This window comes from Notolepis coatsorum (assembly GCF_963971535.1).
Source record: "Notolepis coatsorum genome assembly, chromosome: 18".
Lineage (NCBI taxonomy): Eukaryota > Metazoa > Chordata > Actinopteri > Aulopiformes > Paralepididae > Notolepis > Notolepis coatsorum.
In genome coordinates, this window is record NC_140182.1 from 413,559 (window position 1) to 425,962 (window position 12,404).

At 48.7% G+C, this 12,404-nt stretch overlaps 1 protein-coding gene across 1 annotated transcript; it reads left to right on the forward strand.

Moving 5' to 3' along the window:
- Positions 1–186: 186 nt before the first annotated feature.
- LOC311244776 (metabotropic glutamate receptor 8-like) lies at positions 187–7,422 on the forward strand (the record flags this gene model as incomplete). The annotated part of the gene is made up of 4 exons (XM_084334463.1): positions 187–214; positions 735–874; positions 1,974–2,909; positions 7,417–7,422. The coding sequence occupies 4 exons, from the start codon at positions 187–189 to the stop codon at positions 7,420–7,422; spliced, it is 1,110 nt and encodes a 369-aa protein (XP_084190589.1).
- Between the last annotated feature and the right edge of the window lie 4,982 nt (positions 7,423–12,404).

Genomic DNA, 12,404 nt, shown 5'->3' on the forward strand with positions numbered 1-12,404 from the left:
ACAAGCTAACAGGCAGCACTGTGATAACAAGCTAACAGGCAGCACTGTGATAACAAGCTAACAGGCAGCACTGTGATAACAAGCTAGGGGAACTTCAGTGTATCTCTGCGGGAAAGAATAGATACAAAAGGAGAAGTATCTCTTCTAAAAACATTCTGTTTTCCAACGTAACTTTTTGTTACCAAGATGGCGTACAAGGATACACTTTATCCAAGTCAGTGCGCCAGCAGCCGATGTAGTTGTGTTCCTCTCTGATCATACCCTCCCTGTATTCTGCATGGTGGTGCAGTGGTTAACATTGTGGTCCTGGGTTCGAATCCCGCTTGGAGACCAGGTTGCCAGGTACCCAGTTGGGGTATCTCCCGGGCCTTTCTGTGTGGAGTTTGCATGTTCTCCCCGCCGTGCTCAGATATAATAAAAAAGATAAACCCACTGGAAAAAACATGCAGAACACCGACGAAGGACAAACAGACAGGAGCACTTGGATTGGTCCCCGAGCGCGGCCCCACGCCACAGCCCGTGTCTGCTCCCGGCTGCCCTTGGTGGGAAGGACGATGGGATGGGTCAAGCGCAGAGGGGAAATGTCATGTGACGGTGTGTGTTCCTGTGTTCGCTGCATGACATTGTAGCAATGTGTGCTACGAATAACCTTCCTATTCTTCTTCTTCTTCCTCTTCCTCTTCCTCTTCTTCTTCTTCTTCTTCCTCTTCCTCTTCCTCTTCTTCTTCTTGCAGGAAGTGCCGGGACTCCCGTCACCTTCAACGAGAACGGCGACGCCCCCGGACGCTACGACATCTTCCAGTACCAGATCAACAACCGGTCGGCTGCAGAGTACAAGGTCATCGGCCACTGGACGGACCAGCTGCACATCGACGTAAGGACCACCTCACCGGCCCCTCCTTTCTGTTCTGTGCCCCACGAGAATCACACGACATCTCGGTTATGATTATTATTATGATTATCTGCCGGGGCGTCAACGACGACGTCATTTAATTTGGCCGGCGTTCTGTCGAGACACTGTAGTTAACTAATCAGCGTCCATGGGAAGGGATGATTAGTCATTTCATGTAAATATAGACAAAGATGATGGAGATGGATAATGACAGTGACATTTCTTTACACGCTGATAGAGTGATTATGACGATGGCGATAATGATGATGATGATGATGCTGTGGAAGTCAATGGTTATATTAATTTTGGATGATGATGATGATGATGTTGTTGATGATAAATGTGTTGATGATAAATGTGTTGATGATAAATGTGTTGATGATAAATGTTTTGATGATAAATGTTGATGATAAATGTTGATGATAAATGTTTTGATGATAAATGTTTTGATGATAAATGTTTTGATGATAAATGTTTTGATGATAAATGTTCCGTTCTGAAGACTCAGCTGGTCCCACTCGGTTGACTCCCCCCCCCCCCCAGATGGAGACCTAATCCAATCCAATCCAACTTTATTTATAAAGCACTTTAACAGCCACAGGGGCACAAAGTGCTGTACAGAGGGAGCATATTAAAAACTATAAGCAGCACTAAAATAGATTAAAAAAAAACAAGAGTACCAAAACAGAGAAGAAAACATTAGGTAAATATAGGCAGCAATACAAATTTAAATAGATCAGAGTACTTAAAAAAAAATATATATATTTAAAAGCAAAGGACACAGTAACAAAACGATACAACAACACAGTAAGACCATAAGATCATAAAATCAACAAGCTCCATGGTGTCGAAAGCCAGAGAGAAAAGGTGGGTCTTAAGGAGGCCTTTGAAACGGGGCAGTGATGAGGCCTAATCTGCAGTGGCAGCTCATTCCACATTTTGGGGGCGACAACGGAGAAGGCACGGTCCCCCCTGAGCTTACGCCTAGTTGTAGGCACTACTAGGAGCAGCTGGTCAGCTGACCTGAGAGAGCGAGAACCTACCTAGAGAGTTACCTAACTCTAACCCTACCCCCCCCCAGATGGACGCCCTGCAGTGGACCAGCGAGGACCCCTCCATCCCGGCCTCGGTGTGCAGCCTGCCCTGCCGGACGGGCGAGAGGAAGAAGGTGGTGAAGGGCGTGCCGTGCTGCTGGCACTGCGAGCGCTGCGAGGGCTACCACTACCAGGCCAGCGAGCTCACCTGCGAGCTCTGCTCCTACCAGCGCCGGCCCGACGCCAACCGCACCGGCTGCCAGCCCATCCCCATCGTCAAGCTGGAGTGGCGCTCGCCCTGGGCGGTGGTGCCCGTCTTCATCTCCGTGCTGGGCATCGTGGCCACCACCTTCGCCGTGGCCACCTTCGTGCGCCACAACGACACGCCCATCGTGCGCGCCTCGGGCCGCGAGATGAGCTACGTGCTGCTGACGGGCATCTTCCTGTGCTACGTGGTCACCTTCCCCATGATCGCCGCGCCCGACGTGGCCGTGTGCTCCTTCCGCCGCGTCTTCCTGGGCCTCGGCATGTGCTTCAGCTACGCCGCGCTGCTCACCAAGACCAACCGCATCCACCGCATCTTCGAGCAGGGCAAGACGGCGGTGACGGCGCCGCGCTACATCTCGCCCGCCTCGCAGCTGGTCATCACCTTCTCGCTGATCTCCGCGCAGCTGCTGGGCGTGCTGGTGTGGTTCGTGGCCGACCCGCCGCACACCTTCGTGGACTACGGCGAGCAGCGCACGCAGGACCCGGGCAACGCGCGCGGCGTGCTCAAGTGCGACATCTCGGACCTGTCGCTCATCTGCTCGCTGGGCTACAGCATCCTGCTGATGGTCACGTGCACGGTGTACGCCATCAAGACGCGCGGCGTGCCGGAGACCTTCAACGAGGCCAAGCCCATTGGATTTACTATGTACACCACCTGCATCATCTGGCTGGCCTTCATCCCCATCTTCTTCCGGACGGCGCAGTCTGCGGAGAGGGTGAGTGTGTTGTCTGTGTGTGTCTGTGTGTGTGTGTGTCTGTGTGTGTGTGTGTGTGTGTGTGTGTGTGTGTCTGTGTGTGTGTCTGTGTGTGTGTGTGTCTGTGTGTGTGTGTGTTTGTGTGTGTGTGTGTGTCTTGTGTGTGTCTGTGTGTGTGTGTGTGTGTGTGTGTGTGTGTGTCTGTGTGTGTGTGTGTGTGTGTGTGTGTGTGTGTGTGTGTGTGTCTGTGTGTGTTTGTGTGTGTGTGTGTGTGTGTCTGTGTGTGTGTGTGTGTGTGTGTGTGTGTGTGTGTGTGTCTGTGTGTGTGTGTGTGTGTGTGTGTGTGTGTGTGTGTGTGTGTCTGTGTGTGTGTGTGTGTGTGTGTGTGTGTCTGTGTGTGTGTGTGTGTGTGTGTGTGTGTGTGTCTGTGTGTGTGTGTGTGTGTGTGTGTGTGTGTGTGTGTGTGTGTCTGTGTGTGTGTGTGTGTGTGTGTGTGTGTGTGTGTGTGTGTGTGTGTGTGTCTCCTCATATGCTAAGTTATGCAGCAGCAGTTTGTATGTCAGTGGTCCCAGAAGGTACAGTATATATGGTATAAGTATACGGGAGCGCTGTCAGCGAGACCCACCATGCACATCCAGGAACCCCAGTTTTATGTAACACGCCCAGATGCTGTCTGGCTCGTTCTGTATGTACGGCCACCGGAGGCCCCCTCACGTAGGGGCACTGTGGGCACACTGCTGCATGCAATACATCGCACCCAGGGGATTAAGACGACGACATGCTCCGGGAAACAATGAATACTTTGTACCGACGACACGGAGTGGGCCGCTGCCCTGCGCGCGTGCAGTACGTGCCAGCGGCGGTGGAGGGGCTGGTTTGTGATCGGGCGTGCCGCGTGTCGGGCGTGCCGCGTGTTGTTGTTTACCCGCGTGGCGATAACTCTGATGTTACGGAGCTGTGGCTCAGGTGTGGAGTCTGAGAGGGAACCCCCCCCCCGTCTGCTGTCTGTCGGCAAGACAGCGGCAAGCGTTTTTTTAGATGGTTTAAACATCAGCTCTCTTGGCCTTGTGTGTGTTTGTTTGTGTGTGTGTGTGTGTGTGTGTGTGTGTGTGTGTGTGTGTGTGTGTGTGTGTGTGTGTGTGTGTGTGTGTGTGTGTGTGTGTGTGTGTGTGTGTGTGTGTGTGTGTGTGTGTGTGTGTGTGTGTGTGTGTGTGTGTGTACGTGTCCATCCGGGGGTGTGTGTGTGGGTGTGTGTGTGCCTGGATCGGCAGCCGGTCTCCTTCCAGCCCTGGGTGATGGATCACACTGGACACACTGGACACACAAGACACACAAGACACACTGGACACACTGGACACACTGGACACACTGGACACACTGGACACACTGGACACACAAGACACGCCCCGGCCGGCTGACCGTCTGTAGCGCCGCAGTTTCGGCGTCTGGTCTATTTTCAGCGTGACGCGCGTATCGGACATATACCAGACTAGACTAGAAAACTATCAAAATTGGATAAAAAAAACACATTATTAAGGTTTTATATCAGTGAATATACAGATGAAGGGTAGGATGTCGATTATATATTTATATATAAATATATATACTATATATAATAATAATATATGCATATATATATAATATATATATATATGTAACCGGTCTCATTTGACATGCCCTGAGTGGGAGTTGAACCCCGGTCTCCCACGCCGCGGGCGACATCGCCGACCGCTATACCAAGAGGTGAATCCTTTATATCTTATGTAATCGTTTATTATAATTGTCATGGTTTTTGCCCTATTTCATCTTCCTGTGAGGGACAGCTGTCTATTTCGTCTTCCTGTGAGGGACAGCTGTCTATTTCATCTTCCTGTGAGGGACAGCTGTCTACTTCATCTTCCTGTGAGGGACAGCTGTCTATTTCATCTTCCTGTGAGGGACAGCTGTCTATTTCATCTTCCTGTGAGGGACAGCTGTCTATTTCATCTTCCTGTGAGGGACAGCTGTCTATTTCATCTTCCTGTGAGGGACAGCTGTCTACTTCATCTTCCTGTGAGGGACAGCGTTCTATTTCATCTTCCTGTGAGGGACAGCTGTCTATTTCATCTTCCTGTGAGGGACAGCTGTCTATTTCATCTTCCTGTGAGGGACAGCTGTCTATTTCGTCTTCCTGTGAGGGACAGCTGTCTATTTCATCTTCCTGTGAGGGACAGCTGTCTATTTCATCTTCCTGTGAGGGACAGCTGTCTATTTCGTCTTCCTGTGAGGGACAGCTGTCTATTTCATCTTCCTGTGAGGGACAGCTGTCTATTTCGTCTTCCTGTGAGGGACAGCTGTCTATTTCATCTTCCTGTGAGGGACAGCTGTCTATTTCGTCTTCCTGTGAGGGACAGCTGTCTATTTCATCTTCCTGTGAGGGACAGCTGTCTATTTCATCTTCCTGTGAGGGACAGCTGTCTATTTCATCTTCCTGTGAGGGACAGCTGTCTACTTCATCTTCCTGTGAGGGACAGCTGTCTATTTCATCTTCCTGTGAGGGACAGCTGTCTATTTCATCTTCCTGTGAGGGACAGCTGTCTATTTCATCTTCCTGTGAGGGACAGCTGTCTATTTCATCTTCCTGTGAGCGACAGCTGTCTATTTCATCTTCCTGTGAGGGACAGCTGTCTATTTCATCCTCCTGTGAGGGACAGCTGTCTATTACATCTTCCTGTGAGGGACAGCTGTCTATTTCATCTTCCTGTGAGGGACAGCTGTCTATTTCATCTTCCTGTGAGGGACAGCTGTCTACTTCATCTTCCTGTGAGGGACAGCTGTCTATTTTGTCTTCCTGTGAGGGACAGCTGTCTATTTCGTCTTCCTGTGAGGGACAGCTGTCTATTTCGTCTTCCTGTGAGGGACAGCTGTCTATTTCGTCTTCCTGTGAGGGACAGCTGTCTATTTCGTCTTCCTGTGAGGGACAGCTGTCTATTTCGTCTTCCTGTGAGGGACAGCTGTCTATTTCGTCTTCCTGTGAGGGACAGCTGTCTATTTCGTCTTCCTGTGAGGGACAGCTGTCTATTTCATCTTCCTGTGAGGGACAGCTGTCTATTTCATCTTCCTGTGAGGGACAGCTGTCTATTTCATCTTGCTGTGAGGGACAGCTGTCTATTTCATCTTCCTGTGAGGGACAGCTGTCTATTTCATCTTCCTGTGAGGGACAGCTGTCTATTTCATCTTCCTGTGAGGGACAGCTGTCTATTTCATCTTTCTGTGAGGGACAGCTGTCTATTTCATCTTCCTGTGAGGGACAGCTGTCTATTTCATCTTCCTGTGAGGGACAGCTGTCTATTTCATCTTCCTGTGAGGGACAGCTGTCTATCACTGGCCTCTGTGGTTAATTGCCTCGTGGGAGGGCAGGTGTGTGGGCTTGATTGCACCTGATTCAGTGCAGCTGTGCCTAATGGTAGCTGAGTCTCTTTCAGTTTGAATCTCTCAGGGTTAGCTGCTTTCTCATTTCCTTTTGTGTTGGCTGTCCTTCTGGTCAGGCTTCATAGTTAGCCTCATAGCATAATTGCCTAAGTAATTTTTCAAGACTTTCGGAAAAGAAGAAAAAACTAATTTTGGCACAAGTCACACGAGTGAGTTGGGCAGAAAGGGATTTGTAACATAACACGGTTCTGATTGGCTGAGGACACAGCCACTAAGCCAGGGTGGTGCAGCAGCGTGAGGAGAGTGAGTTAGGCAGAAATATCAATTTGGCCAAAAAATTACTTAGGCAATTATGCTATGAGGCTAACGTACAGTGTAGTGCTGATCTCTGCCCTATTCATCCTTTCTCTGTAGCCATTCTGGTTTTAGGCTACTGGCTTATTTAGCACTTTATTTTCTAGTAGCTGAGCCTTTTATTGTAGTGTGTTTCTTTTTACGACAGTTTTCTTTTGTTTCCTTTTGAACCGTCATTAGTCCACTACCACACATAAACTCCCTTAGTGGAGGTTTATTGTTATTTAGGTTATTTGTATGAACTCCGTTATTAGGAGGTGCCTTTGTGGCTTATTTCAGTTTTTCTATAATATACCTCTTTATTATATTATTTATTAGTGTTTTTTGGACTTGATTCTTTTCTTAAAATACTAATGTTGAGGCTTCCACCTGTAAAGGTAGTTTTCTGCTGTTTACTTTCCCCCTTCTCCTTAATGTCTGCTTAGCAGTTGAGTGGGTATTCGTTATACGAATAACTTGAGACCCTATATCTGCTCGTGACCCAAACACCTGCAGCCCTCACAATAATGGGGGGTAGGCGACAGTGGCTCAGGCGGTAGAGCGTCGTCTGGTAATCAGAAGGTTCCCGGTTTGATTCTGGCTCCTCCCGGGCAGCGTGTCGAAGTGTCCTTGAGCAAGACACTTAACCCCTAACTGCTCCCGGTGAGTGAATGTGAGGCATAGGCCGTAAAGCGCTTTAGATAAATGCGCTATATAAATGCAGTCCATTTACCGTAGAGCTGATCTTAATCATTTTAAACCATTCTGTTTGTCCCCGTCTCAGCCCTGAGAGAGAAGGTGTCTCTTGAGTATCTCTCCATCGCCTGCGCTGTTCTCTATATCTACTCCCACTGTCCCACAACCCCTCCCCTCTGTGTGTGTGTGTCTTTCTCCACACACACACACACACACACACGCACGCACGCACACACACACACACACACACACACACACACACACACACACACACACACACACACACACACACACACACACAGAGGGGCGGGGTTTGGCCCGTGGAGGGATCGCTGCTCGCACAAGAAACATTTTTGCTTTGCTTCGCGGCTCTGGTCTGTTCCCAGTGTTAGGCATGCAGATGTTATGGTTCAGGTTATACTGTGTGTGTGTGCGTGTGCATGTGCGTGCGTGTGCATGTGCGCGTGTGTGTGCGTGCATGTGCGTGTGTGTGTGCGCGTGCGTGTGCCCGTGTACGTGTGTGCATGTGTGTGTGCGTGTGCACGCCGGAAGAGGCATTAGAAGCCTAGTGTCAGATTTCAAACAATCCAATGACTTGTAATGATTTATTTACAAACATTGAATTTTTCCTATTATCCAATATCCACCGGATTCATGCACGTCGTGACACAGAGGGAGGATCAAGGAGTCTCTTCTTCACATCAGTCCTGACCAGGGCTCCACACCAACACCCACCACCCACCACATGTGGGTCGAATTCAGACTGATGCAACTCCGTCACTCTTACCAGCCACTTTGGTGGGCAGACCGTGCAGCGTATCTCTCTCTCTCTCACTCTCTCTCTCTCTCTCTCTCTCTCTCTCTCTCTCTCTCTCTCTCTCTCTCTCTCTCTCCCTCTCTCTCTCTCTCTCTCTCTCTCTCTCTCTCTCTCTCTCCCTCTCTCTCTCTCTCTCTCTCTCTCTCTCTCTCGCTCTATCTCTCTATCTCTCCCTCTCTCTCTCTCACTCTCTCTCTCTCGCTCTCTCTGTCTCTCTGTCACTCTCTCTTTTGCTCTCTCTCTCTCTCTCTCTCTCTCTCTCTCTCTCTCTCTCTCTCTCTCTCTCTCTCTCTCTCTCTCAATTCAATTAAATTAAATTCAAATGGCTTTATTGGCATGACGCAACTTGTACATGTTGCCAAAGCAAATGATTAATAACATAAGCATGGATTACAAAACACATATTAATGTCATAGTACATACAGAAATTATCATCATAAAATAGAACATAAAATATTACGGCATAAATATGTCAGGTGACTGTCACTCACTGTCCCTCAGTCTATGGCAGGCAGCAACATAGGCTGCTGCTAGCTCACAGCTTGTTGAGTCCTCCCCTAGTAGGACTGGTAGTTTTCCTGTATCTGGTAGTGCAAGAAAACCTTATGTTATTAGTTCAAATTTTTTTAAATGAGTTTTTCTAATATCTTTGTATTTTTCACATTTGGTGAGGAAGTGCAACTCAGTTTCAGGCTCAGTGAGGGTGCAATGACAGCACAGCCTTTGCTCTGCAGGAAGCCAGGTTTTCCTGTGCCTCCCCTTTTCAACAGCGAGGCTGTGCTCACTCAGTCTGTATTTTGTCAAGGTTCTTTTTAGTTGTTGATCAGTCACCATGCTCAAATAATCTGCTATGGTGTACTGTCGTTTTAGAGCCAGATAGCACTGCATTTTGCTCTGTGCTTTTGTTTGTGTTTTCCAATAGATGATGTAGTTTTGTTTTAGCTGTGTAGTAATTTGATTTATTCTGATTGGTGATGTGTTCTGTTCCTGAGGTGTGTTAAGAGAGCAGGAGCAAATTATGCTAATGATGGAGCATCGCCGTCGTTTGTGTGATAGTAAAGGGTTAACCTTCTGTATTGTCACAGTGAAAGGGTTAACCGGCTGTGGTGTGGCAGTGAAAGGGTTAAAGTGATGAGCCCCGACAGTGATCCAGCCTCAGCCTCAGTGGGGATGGCTTTGTTTTTTCTCTCTTTCCTCACCCCTATATTTGGAGCAGATCTCATTAACACTGTTTTCTGGTGCATACAGGAATATCTTCTGACACCTCATTAATATATATTTTTCCTTTTTTCTGTCGGCGGAGGCGCGAGGGAAGCGGTGGAAGCTACGTGCGGTCTGCCGTCTCTCAAAGTGCGTCGCGGCGATAACAAAGAAAAACGTTTGCGAGTTACTGTCTGCAGTGCTGTGGGACTCGAGTCCTGGACTGATCTTCAGTTACTGTCTGCAGGGCTGTGGGACTCGAGTCCTGGACTGATCTTCAGTTACTGTCTGCAGTGCTGTAGGACTCGAGTCCTGGACTGATCTTCAGTTACTGTCTGCAGTGCTGTAGGACTCGAGTCCTGGACTGATCTTCAGTTACTGTCTGCAGGGCTGTAGGACTCGAGTCCTGGACTGATCTTCAGTTACTGTCTGCAGTGCTGTAGGACTCGAGTCCTGGACTGATCTTCAGTTACTGTCTGCAGTGCTGTAGGACTCGAGTCCTGGACTGATCTTCAGTTACTGTCTGCAGGGCTGTGGGACTCGAGTCCTGGACTGATCTTCAGTTACTGTCTGCAGGGCTGTAGGACTCGAGTCCTGGACTGATCTTCAGTTACTGTCTGCAGTGCTGTAGGACTCGAGTCCTGGACTGATCTTCAGTTACTGTCTGCAGGGCTGTAGGACTCGAGTCCTGGACTGATCTTCAGTTACTGTCTGCAGGGCTGTAGGACTCAAGTCCTGGACTGATCTTCAGTTACTGTCTGCAGTGCTGTAGGACTCGAGTCCTGGACTGATCTTCAGTTACTGTCTGCAGTGCTGTAGGACTCGAGTCCTGGACTGATCTTCAGTTACTGTCTGCAGTGCTGTAGGACTCGAGTCCTGGACTGATCTTCAGGACTCGTGACTCGACTTGGACTCGAGCATTGACTGCATTCGGACTCTGAACGTGCAGACGAGGACTCGTTAATTGATACATTTATTTTTCTAACAGGCCCTAATCATTAAGGCATAAGATATTGACGGCTAGTGCATTTGTTTAGCTATTGTGTCACAAAGTAAATAAACTCCCTTTGAAACGATGACCGCTGTGTCATTTATGTTAAACACTTTGAGCGCCAACGACGAGAATTCTCGTTATTTCATCCCAACCGTTCAGTGTCAACGACGAGAAATCTCGTTATTAATCTTTTTTTTTTTATTAGCGATTTCAATTAATTTGTCATCAATCTAGCCTCATGTTACCACTGGGACTCTCTCTGAGCTCGAACAGGGAAAAGATTAGATTTTGAAACCCTCTAACACAAAAGTTAACAATATTAGCTTTCAAACCGTCCATAGTGGTTTATTTCTTGCCATTAGGGTTAGGGTTAGGGTTAGGGTTAGGGTTACCCAGACAGAAAGATTAGGAGAAGGTAAAATCTCATCCCTGTGCCCGTGCCCACCCCAACAGTCTCCTAACCTAACCCTAACCCCAACCCTAACCCTAACCCCAACCCTAACCCTAACCCCAACCCCAACCCTAACCCTAACCCTAACCCTAACCCTACAAACGGAAATATTTGGAATCTTTGATAGATATGTTGAGTTAGGTTCATAGTGGTATTCATAAAAAAAGAATTGGAACCACATATTAAAAAAATTTTATTACCTTGAACGTGATGCAATCTTTTCATGCACTAAGGTGACAACTGTCAGTTACTTAACAAGGCACAAGGGTTAAGTCAGTGATAAAAGTGTCTTTCAAGGATAAGTGAGCTCCTACACTGATTATTATAGTTCAATATTCAATATTTGATCACCAAAAACCCCCAAAAAGCATATGAGGGCCCCTCCCTCCCCATAAAGGACCCCCAAAAAGCCCTCCTCCTCCTCCTCCTCCTCCTCCTGCTCCTGCTCCTGCTCCTGCTCCTGCTCCTCCTCCTGCTCCTCCTGCTCCTGCTCCTGCTCCTGCTCCTGCTCCTGCTCCTGCTCCTGCTCCAGCTCCTGCTCCTGCTCCTGCTCCTGCTGCTGCTCCTGCTCCTCCTCCTCCTCCTCCACGGGGAGCAGCGTACTGGCTCATGTTAGGCAAGCCATGCATTATGCAGCAGCTTAGGTATCCGCGCTGGATCTTCATGTCCTCGGCTACAGTCCACATGTCGCTGCTCTGGTCGTAGCGCTCCACGTTGGAGAGGGAGTCTAAGCTATTGGAGTTGCCTCCGACCACGAAGAGCAGGTCCTCCAGCACCCCAATGCCAAAGTCGCTGCGGGGGGTGAGCATGTCGGGCAGGGCGCTCCAGGAGTCAGTCAAGGGGCTGTAGGCCTCCGCGCTACGCAGGCGGTGTTCACCGTCATACCCTCCCACCTGAGGACAGGACACATGAGAGGAATGTTTTAGTGTGTGGTTAAGGCAGGCAGGCAGGCAGACACTGTATTAATCCACTTAGGGAAATTAGGGTGTCACAGCAGCATTGCAAGTCAAATGATACATATCTATAAAAATATCTAGTATAAAGCATTTGTCTCCGTGTGCACCTACCGCATAGACTTGTTCTCCGTACGCAGCGACTCCCACTCCGCCACGCCTGCTGCTCATGGGGGCGATCAGAGTCCACTGGTTGGTGTCTGCGCTGTAGCACTCAGCTGTGAGCAGAAACTCCGTCCCTTTGGAGCCACCACAGATGTAAACCTGTAATAAGAAAGAATATTCAAATTTAGTTTATATATTCCATTTTATTTCATTCTACTTTAATTGTCTGTTAATGTTGATGCACCAAAGGACCCAGACACATTTTTTGTTTGTGCAAGCTTACTTATATAAATAAATAAAGACATTTATGATTTCTGATCTAACATTCCTTGTGTTCATCTATCACCTTGTGTTCCTCAGTTCCACCAACCCTGTGTTCCTCAGTTCCACCCACCTTGCCCTGGAGGGCTGCTGCCCCGGCGGCGCCCCTGTGCTCCAGCATGGGTGAGATCACTGTCCACTGGTTGGTGTCAGGCTCGTAGCACTCGGCGGTGTTCAGTACCACGTGTCCGTCATACCCTCCCATGGCGTAGATACAGCCGCCCAACGCAACCAC